At 44.5% G+C, this 20,747-nt stretch overlaps 1 protein-coding gene across 1 annotated transcript in view; it reads right to left on the bottom strand.

The window, feature by feature from the left end:
- The window catches only part of ccdc87 (coiled-coil domain containing 87), a 109,541-nt gene that overhangs the window by 8,463 nt on the left and 80,331 nt on the right, over nucleotides 1-20,747 (bottom strand). The window contains exons 16-18 of the mRNA XM_041203112.1: nucleotides 19,958-19,965; nucleotides 17,188-17,358; nucleotides 2,926-3,040 (exon numbers count right to left, since the gene is read on the bottom strand). Coding sequence (XP_041059046.1) covers nucleotides 2,926-3,040; nucleotides 17,188-17,358; nucleotides 19,958-19,965 — 294 coding nt within the window. The remainder of the gene's footprint in view (nucleotides 1-2,925; nucleotides 3,041-17,187; nucleotides 17,359-19,957; nucleotides 19,966-20,747) is intronic.

The following is a 20,747-nucleotide window of genomic DNA, read 5'->3' as shown; positions in this document are numbered from 1 at the left end:
GGTGTGCAGGAGCATCTGGGAGTGTTGCATGAGAGTATGCTTTGCTTGGTCTCCGTGGTGGAGGAATCCACGTGGAGCCTGAGTGATGCCATGAGCCTCATGTCAGAGCATCATGCTTCCTCCATAGAGAAAGTGGCGACTCTCCTGGAGAGGGGCTTCCAGCAGAACAATCAGCTTCTCCTGGGGATACGTTCGGACCTGCAAGCCCTCACAGCACTAGTGCCACAGCTGGTCATTGACAATGTGGGAGATGGTCTGGGCACCAAGCTTCCCAGCTCTGTGCCCATCCATCTACGGTGCGCAGGGAGGTCCAAAGCAACCTCATGTTGGCGCAGCAGCTGCCTCTCGTCTCTGTGGGCTCCTCTCAGGACGCTCCAGATGAGGGCAGCAGCTCCTCCACCCCTCTGCCAGTGACCATTGCATCCGTTGAGGCTGCGACGACTGGGGAGATGCCAGTTGTGGAACTGGCCACTCCCTCCCAGGTGGGGCCAGCACAGGCTCCACGGGCCAGAGGACATCCGCCAAGGTCTTCGAGGCCAGCAGAGTCAGCAGGCTGTCCCAGAAGCCACTCCAAGAGATGGGGCGGCACCCAGACGTAGCACCCATAAACGTAAGCATAAGGTACCTTAGGCACATCACGGGTTTCTCACTGGTGCTTTTGTGTTGGCCCTAGATTAGGGAATTATTATTTTTTGACGTTGTAACAACATTTGTATTTAATTTTGTTGGACTATATAATGGATTAAAATAAAATCCACATGTGTTACCATGGCTGGGGGTGGCTCCTTTGTGCGGCATTTGTATGTTTCACAGACATGTCATGAATGTTTGAGTGGACATTGATGTTTATGCGCAAAGCCCTTAGTTGCAGCTGATGAAGTGGCAGATGGAGCACTTAAATGCCACATTTGGATAAGCTAGGCAATGCTGGTCCTCCAGATCCATTTGTGTAGAGCTAGCTGAAGGTTCGTTGGATTAAAGTCTCCCTCCCAAGTGTCCCTGCCTCCTTGGAGTAGTGCCGGATCAGCGTTCAGCTCCTCATTATTGCCCTGTGCTTCCTCATCCTCTGAACCGCTGCTAGAGTCATCATGTGCAGCCGCATCCACTGCATCAAGGTCTTCCACTGTGCCCCCCCTTTCCAGCGCAAGATTGTGGACAGCGCAGCATGCTACCACTATCACAGACACAATCTGGGGGGTACTTGAATGTGCCCTCTGAGCAGTTCAGGCATCAGAAGCGCATCTTGAGAAGACTGATGGCTCTCTCCACCACAGCCCTTGTGGAGCCGTGGCTCCTGTTGTGGCACTGCTCAGCTTCTGTTCTTGGATGGCAAAGAAGCGTCATGAGCCACTTTCTGAGGGGATAGCCCTTGTCACCCAGCAGCTATCCATCAAGCCGAGCTGCAGCACTGAAGAGAACTGGCACCTGGGAGTGTCTGAGTATGTAGGCGGCATGGGAGCTGCCTGGGTACCTTGCACAGACTTGTAGAATCTGCATCCTGTGATCACACACTATCTGCACGTTCATGGAGTGGAAGCCCTTCCTGTTGACGCCTTGATGGCCACGTGTGTGCAGTCTATTGCACCCTGGATGCGGGGGGAGCCAGCAATGGCCGCGAAGCCTCTGGCTCGCTGTGCCTGACTTGCCTGGTCGTAGTGGAAGTGGATGAAAGTCAATGCACGCCTGAACAGAGTGTCTGTGACCTGCTTGACAGTGTGGACACTGATTGGGAGACACCGCAAAGATCACCCACCAAACCCTGGAAGGAGCCAGAAGCATAGAAGTTGAGGGCCACAGTGGCATTCAGAGCTACTGGCATGGGGTGTCCGCCCATACAGTTAGGGGAGATCTCATGGCCATTCATCTGACAGATGTACTATACTGTCTCCCTTGACAGTCGGAGCCTCCTTTGGCACTGCACCTCAACATATTGAGGTAGCTGCTTCTTTGCCTCTATACCCTGGCAGCAGGATAGTGGCATCTTCTGCGGCCCCTTTCACCTTGGACTACCTCTTGGCCCTGTGCCCCTTGTGCCTGAGCCTGTACTTCCAAAGGTGGCTCCCCTGGAGGCTGATTGTCCACTTCTGGCCTCCTCCTTTTCTAGCCTTCCCTCCCTCCTCAGAGGAGCTGCCTCCAGTGGACATGTCAGAGCCCATACCCAGGGTAAAGGGAGGTCTCCGGAAAGCTGCAGGCCCAATAAAGATTACTGACTGCAGAGTGCTGAGCTGAAGGTTCTAAATACACAGAAAGCTGTGGGAATTCGTTCTGAACTGCTACAGATCACACTGGCAAGTTTAAAACACTTTCTGCTAATAAATACTTCACAAACCAGATTGACGACCCCACTGAGCCCTCCTATCCTGCCCGTGGATGAGTTTTATTAAAAAGTCGCTTACCCACCTGCCCGTTGCGCCAGTGCGCCAAGATCGCACAGGTGCCTGAAAATTGGCGTTGATTGCCGAGGTAAGGGCCTGAACTGGCCCATTAATTAATGGCAGGCACGCGTCGCACTTCATCGTGTGCCCGCCCAACGAAATATTGCAATGGCGCACGGTGACACCGGGACTCTCGCCCTTCATCACCACACGTCATTTTACGTGCTTACGTGCAGGGTCCAGACCCCGCACGTCATCCTGAAAATTCTGCCCACTGTCTTGAATATTTAAATTTAAATTGTCCAAAGAAACAAACAATTCTTGGCAAATCATATTTATCTATCCCCACGCAAAAAAACATTCATCAGTTGGAAATTTCAAAAGACCGATATCCAATATTATTCAATCCTAGATGTCATGAACATAACATATTTCCACAAAGTTATCCAACTCCTGTAGTAAACTCTTTATCACAATATTGAACAAATCCTGTTTCTGCACATGATGGTTTTATGAGACTTTTTGTAATTTGGCCACTTCAATAACCTACCCTTTGCAAAGAATCGGTTAGGGTTCGATGCAAATCTCTCAAATTGTTCAAGTTTACTCAAAATGTACTCTCGTTCTTTAATCAGTTTCACAGCAGTTTCCCATGCCTCCAGAGCCTGCAACAAAAGAAGGAACAATTTGTAGTTCCTAAAGTCATAACATCATACCAAATAAACAGAATTTACATATGGTTAGCACAATAATCGGAAAGACAACGTGCTTGATAACAGTTGACTACGTATTTCTTTCAGCATAGAATGTATTTTAGATCACCACCATCCCTGAAGCTACCTTAAACATGGCCAATTCTTCCCATTTCCTATCATGAATTTAATTCTCTAGTATCACTGAGCACTTCAAGAATGTTGCCCCTGTGGCCATCTGTGGTTTAATAAGAATTAATTGGTTTGCCTTAATGCTAAACATGCTCTCTCAGCACAATAGCACTGATTTATGGAATTTGGATAAGGATAAAACAGTTTTTAATTAAAGAATATGGTAGCTGCACTGTGTGAAATTAAGTTGCATCATATACAGAGTCACCATGACAGTTTCCATAGTAATGGGACACATACTAAAAGCATTCTGAGGACAAACTAATTAGTATTGGCACTCAGCACAACAGGAAGGGCTTTGTCACAGGCATTCAACTTCCAGTGTCAAATGTGCAAAAGCACTTATGAAAATACATTCGTGTCTGTGTCAAAAGTAAAATCACGCCCTTAGGCATTCTGGATTATATAGTCAACAGCTGCAAATCAGGTCACCATTGGATATTTTCCATAACTTTTTTTTGCGTGGAATTGAAAGACAACTATGGTAAGAAACTTAGAAGTATGCCAATATTAAACAGTCACTATTGCATGACATTGCACACCATGTCAAGTGTAATCTTTAGCTCAAGTGGGGTTAGAGTGAAAGGAAGAACTGCAACACCAAGGCCAGAAGAGCTTTAGAGCGCAAGGCTGCAGAGGGAGTGGGGTGGTCTGGCTCGATATAGAGACAAAATACAGAAGAGTTAGAGGTCTTGAGCTGGAGGGGCAGTAGAGCATGGTGGATGCTTCGTGGGAAAAGAATCAGATGAACAGATGCATAGAGGTAGAGGCTGCAGGAAGGAGAAGGAAGGTATAGAATAAATAGAGACAGCAGGGTGAGGGAGTAGAAAAAAGTTAGAAATCAGGAACAGACAAGCAGGATAATGGAGCAGTTAGAGAGTGGAGGAGGAGATAGAGCAATATGGAGTTAACAATATTTTGATCTTTGGGAGCAGGACTACAGTAATGTCAACCCCACTCTCTCATAAATCAATCATGAGACAAACTATTCTAATCAAGAGAGTTTGTATAAAATCACAAGTTCCTATTTTTTCACACATAAAGCAATTTAGATTAATAATTGATTTATAAACCTAACTAGTGGCTTATTTAATCTCTAACAGGTCAGATATCTTTACAAAACTGCATTACTGCATCTGAAAATGCTCTATAAAAAAATTAATTAAAAAACCTACCTATTGGTCACACATGTGTTAAAGAAGGAGCCACCCAGCACCACAGTCACTTTTGGCTGAAACAGCTATCTCCTTATAGGATGACAAACCCACACTTCATGCATTAATAAATTAAAATACATTTATCACAGTGGAATAACAACTGTCACCTCTAAATTTATGGGTGTTAGTGGCAGTTAATACAAACATATGAATAATAACTGACAGGCACTCAGTCAAATGATGCATTGTCTGCAGCTCAGAGCTGCCCCCTTTTAAGTGTCTGAATGACTTCAAAGATTGACAATATCTAAGTACAGGACAGACAAAAGAAATCATAGAACTATGGCATACATGATGGACAATATGCTAAAATTATTGTGCAAAAGAGCCTAGGAAGCAGGTGATTAATCACAAAGTTTTGTAAATAAAAATCCAGAACTGTTTGATGTCAGTGCTCATGTAGGCATTAGTATTTTGAAATTGTACAGTTCCACATTCTGTGTTTGAACTTAGTAAAAAGAAACAGTAATTACGGTTTAGTTTTCCTTTTTAACACAAATTGACCTTGAAGGAAATTCTAATGAGACTGAAGGAAAATAATAGAATAAATCAGATTTGTAAAGGTAGAAGATTCACTGTACAACGCATGGAGGTAATGTTTTTGAGAAAGCACAAAACAACAGATACAGGAAACAAAGTTTCATCAGGAGAGAGGGAGGAAGATGCCCTTTAGTGAAATCTAACTAGGTTTGTGATTAAACTTGCTAGGCTTGTACGAGGAATTAAGCTATATTTTGAGCAGATAATTGCATTTCGGGGGGTGGGGGAGTAGAGTTGGAAAAGTTATATTTAGATCATACAAAGGAACTGCATTTCTTTCCTCCTCCACCGTCTGTGTATCTCCAAAAAAGTGAACATACTGAATAAGCAGAACCTGTTTGTGAATACAGAGAATCAGCAGCAAAATATTTTTTTATCAATAGACTTGACTCTGAATAAATGATCTAGGCTTGAAGCAAGGATAGAATTCTAATGTAGCAAGCCGCTTCCCACTTACTCACACACAGAAATCTTGATCAACAAAGCCTCTGAAACATGATTAAAATGACAGTGCAGCCACGATGCAACAGATGGGTTTACCCGCACCCGTGATCTGATTCTTACTCAGTCTCATGGTTGTACGCATTGCCGAGTTGCTGAGGAAGAGGCTGACTCAACGTGGTCCCTACTCGGCTTCCTGAGAAAACGTCAGCAGCAGAAAAATTGCAAGATTTCACAGCATCTTTCAGGACCACGAGTGAGGCTGGATTTGGCTGAGAAATCGTGTCAATTTGAGAGAGTTGGTATGTCTGTCAAAATACTCAAAATGGAGCAGATGATTGGAGGTGGAGATGGGGCTGGGTGGCTGGTGGAAAAGCAGGTCAGAGACTCCATTGGAGCTGATCAGCAAAGATGAGGTTAGCAGGTGGTGGTAGAGAGGAGGGCAGGGCCACCAATGGATTGAGGAGTATAAAGGGCTAAGAATGGATCTGGGGATACAGGGAGAAGTACCGAGGCAGGCACAACAGAGACCTGGGGTAGACTCATGATCACAGGACTAGTAGAAGAAAGGAGGCCTGAAATATCCAAAAATGAGCTCTAGGAAACTGGTAAGATGGCAAAACATTAAGAATAATACTCTTAAAAGTAATATTTCATTCTAATTTGCTAATTACTGGCACACTGGAAGCTAAGAAATTTAAATTGTTCCACAACAACACTCGGTGGTTAAATCAGGCAACTGTATTTGGATCCTGCTGCTGCTTGTGTCTACCACTGCCAGGAGATATGCTGTCATGTTTTGTCACACTTGTCTGTCTTGCGCCATCCTCACACATCCACTGAAGCTCGTCTGCAACTGGTCTGTGACGTCCATCATCCAACTATGCCTAGATCGACCAGTCTTTCTGCTGCCCTCCACTTTGCCCTCTAGAAGAGATCTCTGCAGCTTTTCAGCTTTGACTAAATGGCCAAAATACAGACATTTTCTTTTCTGGATGTCCACTTTTTAGAGCACTTTTGCTCTTGCAATTTCAAGTACCTCTTCATTCTCATGGTCTGTATATGGAATTTTTAGCCTACATCTTAGCAGCCACATTTCAAAGGCCTCTATTTTCTTTCAGGTTTCCGAGGCATACAGAAAAATGGATAGAATGTAGCATCTTATGAGTTTTTTTCTTTGTTACAAGCTTGAATTTTCTTGTTGATAACACATCCTTCATCTTCACATAATTAATTCTGGCTATCCCTATCCTTCAGACTTCTGCATCACATCTACCATCTTCCCCTAACATTTGTCCTAAATATACAAACATATCTATTTGTTCCAGTATGACACCATCCACTTCAATCTTCACTCTAGTTTCTTCTGATTTATTCTTTCTTATTGCCATTGTTTTTGTCTTTCTGATGTTCATACTCAATCCATATTCTAAACTTCGAGATTATATTTGAGCTATGATATTTTGTAGGGCCTCTTCCAATTCTGCAAATAGTGCTGTATTGTCAGCATACCGCAAGTTTGTTTATGTTCTTACCTCCAATTTTTACCTCTGGAAGTATATCTAATTCTCTGAATATTTGTTCTGTGTACAGATTGAATAATTTTGGTGATAGCACACTGCCTTGTGATACTTCTCTCTTCACTTGAAACACATCTGATTGCCCATCTTCTAGTCTGATGCTCACTATTTGGTCCCAGTAATGGCTGTGGATAAATCTCACATCTTTACTGTCAATGCCATATTTCAACAGCACATCTTTACTGTCAATGTCACATTTCAACAGCTCATGTGTCAACTTTTGGTGATAAACAAGATCGAACATTTTTTCATAGTCGATGAAGCCGATTCAAATGTTCTTGCTTACTTCTAGATATTTATTGAAGATTGTTCTTAGGTTAAATATTCCCTCTCTTGTTCCTACTCCAGGTCTAAATCCAGGCTGCGCTTCATCAATTTCTGCTTCAAATATTTTATTATTTCTTTCCATTATGATTTTCAAGACCAGTTTAATGAGATAGCTCATCAAGCTTATAGTTCTAATTTGGTTGTGCTCCATTGCTTTAGGTTCCTTAGGTAACTTAATGAATACTCAATGTCTCAACTAACTTGGAATGTATCCTTTGGTGTATATTTGATCAAAAATTTCTGTTTTAACTTCTAGGTCTGTTTCTCCAAGGGCTTTTAGATGTTCTACTGTTGCTTCATCTATGTCTGGAGCTTTTCCTGGACTCATCAATTTCAAAGCATTCTTTACACCTGATATCATAATGTTTGCTCCATCGTTTTTCTCTAGATCTTGAGGACTCTCTTGATTTAGATCATCATACAATTTACTTATATATTATGTCCATCATTTTGCTGCTGCATCTCTTTCAAACAGTATTCTACCATCTTTGTCTTTTATGCACCCACTATCTGTTGTTATCCCTTTCTTTCTGTCAAAGATTTCACCTTTGGATGCATAACTCTCATTTGTGATTTCTTTCCAGCTCCAATACTTCACAACATATCTCTATATAATTTCTCTTTAGCCTGCCAATATGTATTCTTTATTTTCTTTTCAATTTCATCATACTCGGGTGTATTTCTTTTCTTTCCCCTTTCTATTGTCATTGCTGGTATCTCATCTGTCATTCACTTGTTGTCTCTTTTACTTTTCCATTTTGATAATAGTTCCTTTGCAGCATGTTGTACACTCTCTCTTTCATTAGTTTCCATTTGCTTTCTACTTCTTGTTCTGAGACCCCTGTCCAGATTCCTAAATACTGAGACATTCATACTTGTTTTTTTTTACTCTAAGGGTGGAATTTTCCGAGCCCGCTAGCAGTGGGCATGATAGGTGGCATGCATGGAAAATATGGCAGGACCCACTTCATGATGGCGTGAAGGCAAGTTGTGATCTTCTGCTTAGCCCGCCAATGGCGGGCCGTGTTTCCTGCCATTGGTCATTGGGGAGCTAATTGCAATACATCAGCATATAATTAAAGGGCCATCCCGCCAGGCTCTTCGAACCCCACCATTTCGTTCGTACACATTGGCTTGCTTTCCGGGAAAGCACGCCGATGTGTTTGACAGCACGCAGGCGACGTGCACTTGGCGGCCTTCACTTTGGGGGAACTGAGGTGAGTGAGCAGCAGCGTTCTCCACAGCTCGCCCGTTGTTTACAGGCCTCAGTGGTGCCAGGGGAAACTAATGCCTGGCCCTGCAGGTAACTGCTGAGGGGTGGGGGGGGTGCCTGGGGGCAAGTGCTGACAAGCCTCAGAGGTGACTGCTGAGTACAGCCATGATAACCACGTCTTTCTCTCCTTCATGCTGTAGGAGGACCACATCAAGATCATGGATCCTGGTGACCCAGCTGTATGCCTGATGGCCTACAGGGATCATAGAAGACAAAGGAGAGAGCGACTGAGGCACATGGCCATGCAAAGGCAGGAGCAGTAACCTCATGAAGAAGGGGCAGCAGGGGTTCCTGCACATGCTGCCTAGGAGCGACAACGAGCCTTGGCTGGTCGCTGCCTAGTGACACCCAGGCTCTATACACGCTGCCTGCCATTCCTGCAGTTGACAGAGAACCAGTGTCACCGATGACTGCGCCTGTCTAAGGACTGGATGGCTCACATCTGCCACTCACTGCAGGACTTGGCGCCAAGGGGACATAGAGGGCATCCACTGCCAGTGGCTGTGAAAGTGTCCGCAGCACTCAATTTCTATGCCAGTGGCTCCTTTCAGGGCTCCACAGGTAACCTCTTTGGGATTTCACAATCCGTCACCCACAAATGCATCCATGAGGTCATGGATGCCATCTTTTCTATGGCACACAACTTTGCGCATTTCGCCCGGGCCTGGGACAGCCAGGGTGCAAGGGCCATTGGATTGACCCTGATCTTGGGATTCCCACGGGTGCAGGGTGTGATTGATTGCACTCATGTGGCGCTCAGGTCTCCATCACTACATTCAGTGGACTTCATCAACCACAAGGGCTTCCACTCATTGAATATGCAGCTGGTATAAGACCACCAGAAACGCATCCTGCAGTATGTGCATGGTTTCCAGGGAGTGTGCACGACATCTACATCCTGAGTTGCTGCAGTCTTCTAGGTTCCACAGAGGCTGCAAGGTTGGCTCCTTGGGGACAAGGGCTACCCGCAGAGACTGTGGCTGATGACACCCATGCGGCAGCCTTAGAGTGCAGCAGAGTGAAGGTATAATGAGGCTCATGTTGCAGCTCGCAACCTGGTGGAGCAAACCATCGGGATGATGGAGGTGAGGTTCCAGTGCCTGGACCAGTCTGGCGGAGCCCTGCAATACAGTCCACAGAGGGTGTCACGCATCATCGTCGTCTGCTGCGCCCTTTACAACCTGGCACTGCAACAGGGTGAGGAACTGGCTGAGGAGGAGATGCAGGAGCTGCATGTCTCCTCTGATGAGGAGGACGCTGACAGGGATAAGGGTGAGGGGGTCCTCGGTGATGATGACGAAGGGAAGGAGGATCTCACACTGGCTAGATGAGGCAGGAGCACTCGGGAAGCGCTCATAGCTGCCAGATTTGTGCAGGATGATGACGACATGCAGTGAGGTGTCCCCGTGGATCCTCACATCGCAGTTGTGAATGTTTGACTCCAGTCTGGCTTATTGCAGGACCAATACCCTCTGTGAGAATGCTCCTGTCATGGAGATGTAGTGGAGGCCCTAATAGTCGTTCAAACACTGGAGGATGATGACAACATGCAGTGAGGACACTCCATGGATCTTCACATAGCCTCTGAGAATGTCTGACTCCTGTTTGGCCGAGGGCTGCTCGCTTGCGCTCCATGATCTGGGCCACCTCAGAGATGCAGCCATGAAACTGTAGACGCATCTGATGCTGTGTCCGCCTTCAGCACCTCAGCCCTTCAGGAGCTGGTACACAGCATCACTGGTCGCAGATGCTGATGTGACAAGGGACTACGCCACTTTAAAGGTGCTGAGAGCACACAGAGAGAATGACAGAACTCTGTGGCTCCTGCCCACTACATTCTGGCAGCAATAGCCAGCACTGCCAAGGTGCAGGCATCAGTAATGTTTCCAGTGAGCGTGAGGCTGGACCATCACTGTGGTCTGAAGGCCGCACAGAGCGCAGGGAAGAGGCCCTGGACTGAGACACCTGCCTTTTATCTTGTGCAGAAAGGTTTCACATCTGAGTGACAAGAACACTGCTCATCAGAACAAGGAGCCACAGGCAGGGTGACATTCTTAGGAGTTTATTGACAACAGTGAACAGTATGTACAAGTGATCAACACCCATAGCCAGGCCGTGCAACTACTTTTCCCTAAATTTCCTAACCCTGCTGCTATGTCTTGGTGCTCCCTGGACATCCACAGCCGAGGTGGAGGCAGCCTGCTGATTGCGAAGCCCTGACTGTAACTTTGGTGGGCGTCCTTTGGAGGTCCGAGACCTGGAGGGCCCTGGCCTGCTTTCGGGATCCTGCTGTGTGGCGGTGGCACCCTCCTCAGCCTGTGAAGCAGGATCTGCGGAGGTCACAGGAAGAGGGGAGTCAGATGGGCTGGTCACTCCCAGGGTCACCTGGGTGGATGGCCCAGAGCATGTACCTGCTGATCCTCCTCCCTATGGGTGCCCAAGGGCCCCTGGCCGCCTCGTGAGTGGAAGGCGTACCTGGAGTGAGATCGAGCTGCACAACACCTCTCACATACACACCGTTGGAGGCCAACTATGGCTTCAGTGATGGAGTTAAGCCCGTGCAGGAGTGACGTCCTGGACCAAGATCTCCACACTGGCCGCCATCCTGCCAGTGTTGGCCTCAGTGTGTTGCAATGCCGGCGCTATCACCTCAGCCTGAAGGCGGGCGGATGGACTCCTCCATTGTGCCTTGCAATCTGAGGAGTTCAGTGGACATCCCTTCCTGATGTTCCCGAGCTTGCCTTTGCAGCTCCAGCAACTGTGACATGACCGAGTCCAGAGGCTCGTCATTTGACTAGGACTCAGCAATGTTCTGGCCTCCAATAGTCCTCTGAGTGCCAGGGTCCTGGGAAGTCCCTGCCTCCGCCTGCTGTGGATCAGAAAGTGCGAGGTGCACACCAGGTTGCGATCCCGAGGCTACTCTAAAACTAATCTCATTGAGGTGTGTGTCTCTGCACTGATGGAGTGTAAGGGTGGGTGCTGTGACGGGACTTCAGGGAGGGTGCCTTCAGATTCCTCTTCAGAGGTTTCTTCGGGGCTTGGTTGGAGGCCCTGGGTCATGGACTCTGTTGGCTGTTTGGCAGATGTGCCTGCAAAAGCAAGGGGAGATAATTAGTGCTTGGCAGTGGCCTGTGAAAGAGCACACATCAGTCATGGTATGGTTGTCTGATGGATGTTGCACTGCTGGATCCTCACTTGGTAGAGCACCTCCGACATCACTGTCAACACAAGACCTGGTCATCGCTGGCCAGCTGGATGGCTGTGTTTTCGAATTCTGTCAGAACTTTGATTTCTGGCATCCCTCCACCTGTCTGCGACCTTTCCCTCCTGTTGTGAGCCAGTTTGTCCTAAATGGATAGAGACGGGGAGAGTGTATCAGGACGCCTTCCGGGCCAGATGATAAGTATGCCTGGCATGTGTGATGGTGAGTAGTCCCATGGATGGGATGAGGACAATGGTGGTGTGTGAAAGAGTGAACAGTGATGTCCCTTGCACTGGCAGTTAATGAGGGCCCTGTGGATGTGTAATGGGTTTGTGAGCGTGAGTTGGGAGAGATGAAAAGAGTGACTTACCCTAGCGGAACGGAGAAGATCATTCATCCTTTTGCAAGCATCCAGCAGTCACTTGAGGGACCCGTCGTTGAAGCGGGGGGGGGGCTGCAATCTTTTTGCCTTTGCTGGCCATGTCTCCCAGGCAGCAGGTGAGCTGGTGGCAATGTGCGCTTTGCTGGCAGTTGCCTTTTAAAATGGCAGCTGGCATGATGCAACAGCAGGGTGATGGACAGCGGGCGAATGAGATCCTGCCCACCATGGAAACGGTGTGTTTTGCAGGAGTGAATACATAATGAGGTGGGTTCAGGAAGATACAGGGTGAAAACCCACCATTTTCACCAGCGGGTAGGACTCCATTTTATCGCACTTAGTGCAATTCTGGGAAAATTCCGTCTTAAGAGTGAATGCCTCTCTCAGTTCTCATCCTTCAACATTTCAAGGTCTAAATGGTTGCACATCTTTTTCTTGTTTGGTATTTTCAGTTTTAATTTTTGCTACAAGGAGACAATGATCTGAATTTATATGAATATTCTTTATATGGTTTCTAAAATACTGCTTCACCATCACATAATCTATTTGATTTCTCTACACATTGCCTGGGCTTCACCAAGCCTACAGTCTTCTTTTTGGCTGTTTATAGAAGATGCTTGCCAACATAAGATCATTTTCTTAAAAAATTGTTATTTCGTTGGGCAAGGGATTTTCCTTCCCTGTCACTATTTACAACAGAATCAGTTAGAGGGGGCCCAACCTCTTCTGTATCTCTTATTCATCGACCATAATTTTCCTTGACTAACTATGAGGTCCCAGACTTTACACAGGTGACTGGCCACATTGCCTCACCGAGCATCATGACTGGTTCCTTGGGTGCGTCACATACCTTATTGGTCTCTGCCTCCTGAGTTATTGTCCTACGAACTTGTTAGGATCTTTTGCCTCTTCCCCCATTCCCAGATTTTGTGCACATTAGAAGGGGTGAGATTCCCATAAGACATGAACCAAAGCTTATGGACCCCCTCACTTAGTTTTGCATGACAGCTGAGTCAAGATCCTGGGGTTTAACCATTGAGGTGCACAATCAGCTCCTTGGAGTCATAAGTGAGAGTTTGAGAATTCTGAGACATTAGTCTCCCCTATCCACACCCATATTTACGTGGGTGTGTGGCTTGGCAGGGGATGGAGGATACTAGGGTACCAGCCCTCACAAACATTTTCCATAAACCCCACGGTCAGTATAAAACAGCAGTTATTGCATTTCACCAGTGTTGCGTTTGACAGGAAAGTTGTGACACATTTAATGGTGAAGATACCAGAGTGCCATCTACAGGTATTACAGATGGATGCAGTCACTTTTATAATGTGATACTGCATCGGAGGACATTCATGTTTTCAATACGATGTACGTGCCATGCACCAAACTTATTATATAATGAATAGATAAGGTCATCAGCACTGTATAATTATTTCATTAGCACAAACCTATATTTCGGAGTGATCACATGTCATTTCAGGTAACATAAACAACAGCTGGCATTTTTGTAGCATCTGTATCTAGCCCCTCTTCTTTAAATAGGTCGTCATCAATGCTCTCCTCAAAAATACCAACCCTTGGCCCCATTGTCCTTCCAAACTACCACCCCATCTCCAACCTTCCGCTCGTCGCCAAAGTCCTTGAACGTGTTGTCGACTCCCAAATCTGTGCCCATCTTCCCTGAAACTCTATGGGTGGGATTTTCCAGTCCCACCAGCAGCAGGCATCATCACGGGCAAGGCAGGAAAATTTAGAGAACAGCCAAAATATGGTCAATTGACTTTTGGCCGTTCTCCAAATTTTTCCATCCCGTCCACAATGATCCCCACAGCTGGGGCGAACCACATAATGATGGCATTTGTCTGAAGGGGGAGGCATCCCAGATTGGTAATCCAGAGACACAGGGCAATGCTCTGGGGACCCGGGTTTGAATCCCACCACGGCAGATGGTAGAATTTGAATTCAATAAAAATCTGGAATTAAAAGTCTAGTGATGACCATGAAACCATTGTTGTAAAAACCCATCTGGTTCACTAATGTCCTTTAGAGAAGGAAATCTGCTGGTCTAGCCTACATGTAACTCCAGATCCACACCAATGTGGTTGATTCTTAAATGCCCTCAAAGGCAATGGGATGGGCAATAAATGCTGGCCTAGCCAGTGATGCCCACATCCCAAGAATGAATAAGTAAAAAAGAATTTCTCTGTCAGGTTTCTGACCCTGCTACAATACCAAAACTGCTCTTACCAAGGTCACAAATAACAATGACTCTGACAAAAGTAAACTCTCCCTCCTCATCCTTTTTTGATCTGTCAACAGTTTGCTACAGTTGACTACATCAACCTCCTCCAAAAATCTTGCCACTGTCATCCAGCTGGGAAGGACTGTCCTCACCAGGTTCCATTCTTATCTATCTAATTATATCCAGAGTTTCACTTGCGAAGGTTTATCTTTCTGCTCCCACATCATTATCTCTGGTGTTCACCCCCCCTCCTACTTCTCATCTACATGTTGCCCCTTGGCAAGATCAGCTGAAAGCACAGCATTAGTTTTCACACGTATGCTGATGAAACCTAGCTCTACCTCACCACCACTTCTCTCAACTCCTCCTCTGTTGTTAAATTATCAGATTGCTTATCCAGCATCCCGTACTGAGTCAGCAGAAATTTCCTCCAATTAATTATTGGGAAGACTGAAGGCATCATTTTCAGTTCCCGCTAAAAACTCTGTTCCCTAGCTATCAACTCCATCCCTTTGCCTGGCAACAGTATGAGTCTAAACGAGTCTATTTGCAACCGTGGTGTCATATTTGACCCTGATATGAGAATTCGACCACATATTCGCGCCATCATTAAGATCTCCTATTTCCACTTCTGTAACATTACTCGACTTATTCCTGTCTCGGCTTATCTGCTGCTGAAACCCTCATTCCTGCCATTGCTACCTCTAGACTTGACCATTTGAAAGCACTCCTGCCCTGTCTCCTACATTCTATTTTCTGCTATCCTGAGATCATCCAAAACTCTGCTGCTTGAGTCTTAACTAGCAGCAAGTCCCATTCATCCTGTGCTCACTGACCTACATTGGCAACATCTTAATTTTAAAATTCTCATCCTTGTTTTTGAATTCCTCCTTGATCTCGACCTTCTCTATCTCTGTAATCCATTCCAGCCCCACAACCCTCTGAGATATGTGCAGTCATATAATTCTGGCTTCTTGAGCATCCCTGATTTTAATTGTTTCACCATTGGCAGCTGCACCTTCGGTCGCCCAGGCTCTAAGCTATGGAATTCTCTTAGTTTAGCTCTCCACCTCATTATCTCTATTCCAGGAAGGACAGAATTGCTCTGGGGAGAGTGCAGAGGAGGTTTACAAGAATGTAGCCAGGGCTTGAAAATAGCAGCTATGAGGGGAGATAGGATAGGCTAGGATTGTTTTCCTTAGAACAGAGGAGGCTAAAGGGTGACCTAATTGAGGTGTACAAAATTATGAGGGACCCAGATAGGGTAGACAGAAAAGACTTGTTTTCCCTAGCTGAGGGGTCAATTACCAGGGGGCATAGATGTAAGCTGATTGATAGAAGGATTAGAGGGGACATGAGGAAAGTCTTTTTCACCTGGAGGGTGGTGGGCATCTGGAACTCACTGCCTAAGTTGGGGTTGAGGCTGAAACACTCAACTTATTTAAAAGTACCTTGATCTGCATCTGAAGTGCTGTAACCTGCAAGGCTATGGGCCAGGTGCTGGAAAGTGGGATTAAGTTGAGCAGCTAACTTCTTTTTTCTCTTTTTGGCTGGCGCAGACATGATGGGCTGAATGACCTCTTTCTGCACTGTAACTTTACTATGGACAACATTTTCCCCCCATCGGGAGCGGGCGTCGGGGGGGGGGTGGGGGGGATTGGAGCCTTCGATCAGCATCCCCCGTTGGGGGCGCACCACCATTTTAGCATGTCTGCCAGGAAGCACTATGCGCTCCCTGTGCGGGCAGTTGGGGGGAGGCCGGGGGGGGGGGGGGGGGGGGGCGGATTCCCTCAGCCGGAAGTGCGCGAAAGAGCACACAGGTTTCGCTGAGGCAGAATGCTGCCTCAGGGAGATTGGCTCCAATTCAAATGTTGAAATAAAGATAATAAAAACAATTCCCTGCCATGTCCACTCATATGACACTGTCACATGAGTTGGGACATGTCCAATACTTTTATTTAAGCATTTGATAAAAATTTAATTATCCTCATGAAACCTCATCCTGCCCCTGGATGAGGTTTCATGCTTTTTCCAAGGCCCGGGTCAGCGAGTGGGCCCGCCCCCGCTCGCCGACCGGAAGATGCTAGCCTATGATTCTATCTTGCTCTCTTCCTTTTAGGCACTAGTTAAAACCTACCCCTTTAACCAAGCTTTATGTCATCTGACCTAATATCTCCTTATGTGGCTTGGCGGCATATTTTATTTTACAATGCTTCTGTGACATGCCTTGAGATGTTTAATTACATTAAAGGCATTGCATAATAACATGTCACAAAGGCTGCAAGGTCCAAACAGCTCTGGGTGCACCAAGACTGACTATACTCTGGTTAAGTACAGAAGAGGTCTCAGTAAAAAATATTTTTTTAAAAACATGCAAAAATCTGCTATCAAACTCCAGAAATCTCAATTGCAATCAGGTGACTTCATCCGATCAGCACCAAAACATTGGGGTGAAAATCTACACCAGTACATTATTCATAAATCCAGGAAACATGTTTGTGTTGGTCTTTTGCAGCGAGTACATAGCTTTGAACTGAGAACCAGAAGGTTTCAGCGGACGTACCTTAGAAGCGGCGCAAACGATTGAGGAAATTTGTGCGCAGCAATGCTTCACCATATAAACATCAAAAGTTAGATACATGCAAATTTCCTTCAAAAAGAACATATATGCCTCTGTAGTTATGGCAAAAGATTCTAAACCAATCCAGCACTGTCCTTCCATATACCTTTGAAACAAGAGCTTTATGTTTATGTGAGCTGTATTTAATGGCCATATCAAGACGCTCCGAGTCAGGGATGCGCAGAGCGGTCCAAATACATTGCAGTCTGTTCTGGATATCGTTTAGATCTTCAATATTAGGTACTTTCCCAAGCTGCTTCTGAATCTCTACATATTCCTATTATTGGAAGGGAGAGTTGGAAGAATTAAAAAAATCAGGTAGAGGTTGTACATTTTTTATACACACTTCAGCCATTTTTATGAAAAGGCCATGTTACTCTACTAAAAAACTTAGCTTTACCCATTTTACCCTATTCTGAGCCATTTGTCGCTATGGTTTGCTCTTAGGGCATCAACAGTAATGTTCTAGGCTTGCCATTAGGAAACAGCAGTCATTGTTTTAGGGGGTGGGTGGGATGCGGGAAATGGGACAGAACAAGATCTTCTGATATTTCATCCCTCCAGTGAGGAATTACTGGCGACAATGTGGCTGGGATCATGAATTCAGAAAGTGAGGGTTCAAGATGAAGTTATTACATATCCAGATGATGAAACACAATTAGAATCAGTCCAAAAAGATTTTGGAAAGGAAAATCATATTTGACAAACTGGATAAGAGTTCTTTAACAGACGTGATAGATAAAAAAAATGTAATGGATAGAATGTACATGGGTTTTTACAAAGTACACTATTGAAGAAGATTAAGTATGGAATTAGGAAAAGGATGGTCAATTGAATGAAAAACTAGTTAGCAGAAAACAAAGAGTAGAACAGTTTCTGATTGGAAGCAGTTGCAGTGTTCCAAAGGGGCTCTGTTCTGAAAGCACATTTTCATTGTTACATCAAAAATTCGACTAGAGGCAGTGACGTCCACATTTGCAGATAATACTCAAGTTTTAAGAGGCATTGCAAATGATTCCGAAGACTAAAGGAAGTTGCCAGGCAATATTAATGAGATGTCAATATTTAACAATAGGTGGTTGAAGGAGATTGTTCCAGTGAACTTGTCTCAGTTCATTTAAAGCCACAGCCTGCTAACAACCACCTATGTAGATTCACACATGAAGCATATTTACTTGAGATAAGCACTAGAGGGTGATCAGTGCCATAAAACTATAGCCTAGCAAGATTCTGCAACTTCAGGAGAGCAGATGGGGAGAATCATCCTCACTAGTCTTTGGAGGTAATAAGGCAAGTTGAGAAAGCTGTTAAAAAAATGCCTTTATTAGTAAAGGAAAGCAGTACAATAGCAAGGGAGTTATGTCAAACCTTTATAAAACACTGGTTGAGCCTCAGATGTAGTACCGTGTTCAATTATGGGCACCACATGTTGGGAAAAAGGTCAAGGCTTTGGAGACGGTGCAGAATAAATTTACTGGAATAGTACCAGGGATGAGGGACTTCAGTTATGTGGAGAGACTGGAGAAGTTGGGGTTGTTCTCCTTCGAGCAGAGAAGGTTGAGAGAAGATTTGATAGATATGTTCAAGATTGTAAAAGGTTTTGAAAGAGTAAATAAAGAGAAACTTTCCAGCAACAGAAGTGTCAGTAACCAGAAGATACAGGTTTAAGTTGGTTGGCAAAAGAACCAAAGACAACAGGAGAGTGTGACTAATTGCATAGCTCCTTTAAAGAGACAGCAAAGGCAAGATAGGTCAAGTGGCTTTCTTCAGTACTGTATGATTCTATTCTTCTAGAAGTGAATAATGGAATTTGGGGAAATTAGATTATGACTACTGCTCACATGGAAAATAGACACCAGCATGGGCCTCTTTCTATGCTGTTATTTATTTGTAATTCTCTGAGAACAAGACTTCCAGCATGCAGCAATGCAGGACATGGTCCCAAGCTGGCCTATTTCTTCAGTAACCTCCTCCATTATAAAATATAACTAAAACTTTTTCCAGCTTTCCTGATCCTTTTAAAAAATGAACAGTCAGAGCTACTAAAGTTAAGTGCTAATAAAATCAAAGGCAATGATGATCAAATTTAATCAGCAAAAACAATATAAGTAATAAGTGTCACTGACAATTGTCTCTGGATGCAAACAATAACTTTGAACAATTGTCTCTATAATTGAGAGTATACAATTACAGCAAGTGGACAACTGCATTTCAACTCACATCTCTAAATCATGAATTTTAATAACCTGTATCTATATTTTCTAAGCTTGGATAAGCAGAGTGCACCTTTATAGGGAAAGGAAGGAGATGCATGTCCCATGAAGCTTTCCCAAATTCTATTCTATTCTGTCCTATTCATGTGGATTTTTTAACAATTTTGTTTGAAGCCCTTAGGTACAGCAATGTGTCAGCATACATAATGAGAGCCCAAAAGATTAAAACCATCTTGATGATAAATTAGATGATACAAGTGGATCAATTATTGAAGAATTGAAAAAATGCAAATGTATAGCCTCAACAGCAATAGGACAGCAATGATATCTTCAACTACAATAATCCACGAAGACTTTACTACTAAGTCCCAGAAAGATCATGGCCACATTTAGAATAATTCAAATCCTTACACGTTGCTACATTGTCAAGCTGTTCCTGAAGTGAGAAAGTTGATTAATATTTTGTGATTGCCATGAAAATGACACATGTATCAACATATAGGTTTACCTAAAGGATGTATGCAATATCTGTGCTATTATATTCCTCCATATGTTATTTCAAAGCACTTAGTCCTACTGGCAGGTGACCATCTGCATTATAACAGGATGTAAAATGATATGACACAAAAGTCATTACCTTTTCACCTGCATGGACAATCTTACCTTGGCAACTGCAAAAGCAAAGCAAAAAAAATCAATAAAAACAAGATTAAAATAAAAGGATTCTACATTAAGGTTTAGCAATAAAAATTCATGACAGCACTATTAAGGATATATGATAGGAGACTACAAACAGAAATAACAGAATTTGCACTACATCAACACATAATTTATATTCCCCAGTAATAACATTTACCATATTAACAGTTGGAATTCTAATATATAAAATAACTTAAGCACAAAAGTACAAGAATGGAATAATACACTGGAGAACAGCATTTACTTGAAATAAAGTGCCCAGCGATGTTGGATTCCAGATAACTGATTTCCCCAATTTCACATTGGATATCATTCCTATGGGATCTGGAGTTCAACCAAAGATCAAGCTTTACTGATGCCAATAGGTTGGTTTGGCATAATAGAGTGTGTGTCTTGTGTTTCAAAATATACAGTCCTTGAGTTATAACCGCAAAAATTAGTTACACATCAGTTTTTAACTCATCTGTGATTTTCTTTTGTTCAACAAAATCACCCTCCCGACCACCTGCTTTCAGATACACACGCAGTTCTTCAACCATCGTTACTCATACGTTTTCACCTTATCAGGACTTAGCAGGATGTTAATAGCACAAACATCATAGCAATCAAGCATGCACAGCACAGTTTATTCTGTGAGAAACCCGGAATGCATGCAAAGCAAAATGATTACGGAAATCTGAAAACATTTTGGCCTAGAAAGTCATTGGCGTGTGGCTGCAATAGGCTAAGCATCGAATATGGTGGGCAGCATGGA

Source organism: Carcharodon carcharias, chromosome 13 (genome assembly GCF_017639515.1).
Source record: "Carcharodon carcharias isolate sCarCar2 chromosome 13, sCarCar2.pri, whole genome shotgun sequence".
In the NCBI taxonomy this organism is placed as follows: domain Eukaryota; kingdom Metazoa; phylum Chordata; class Chondrichthyes; order Lamniformes; family Lamnidae; genus Carcharodon; species Carcharodon carcharias.
This window is presented reverse-complemented; position numbering and strand designations above follow the sequence as displayed.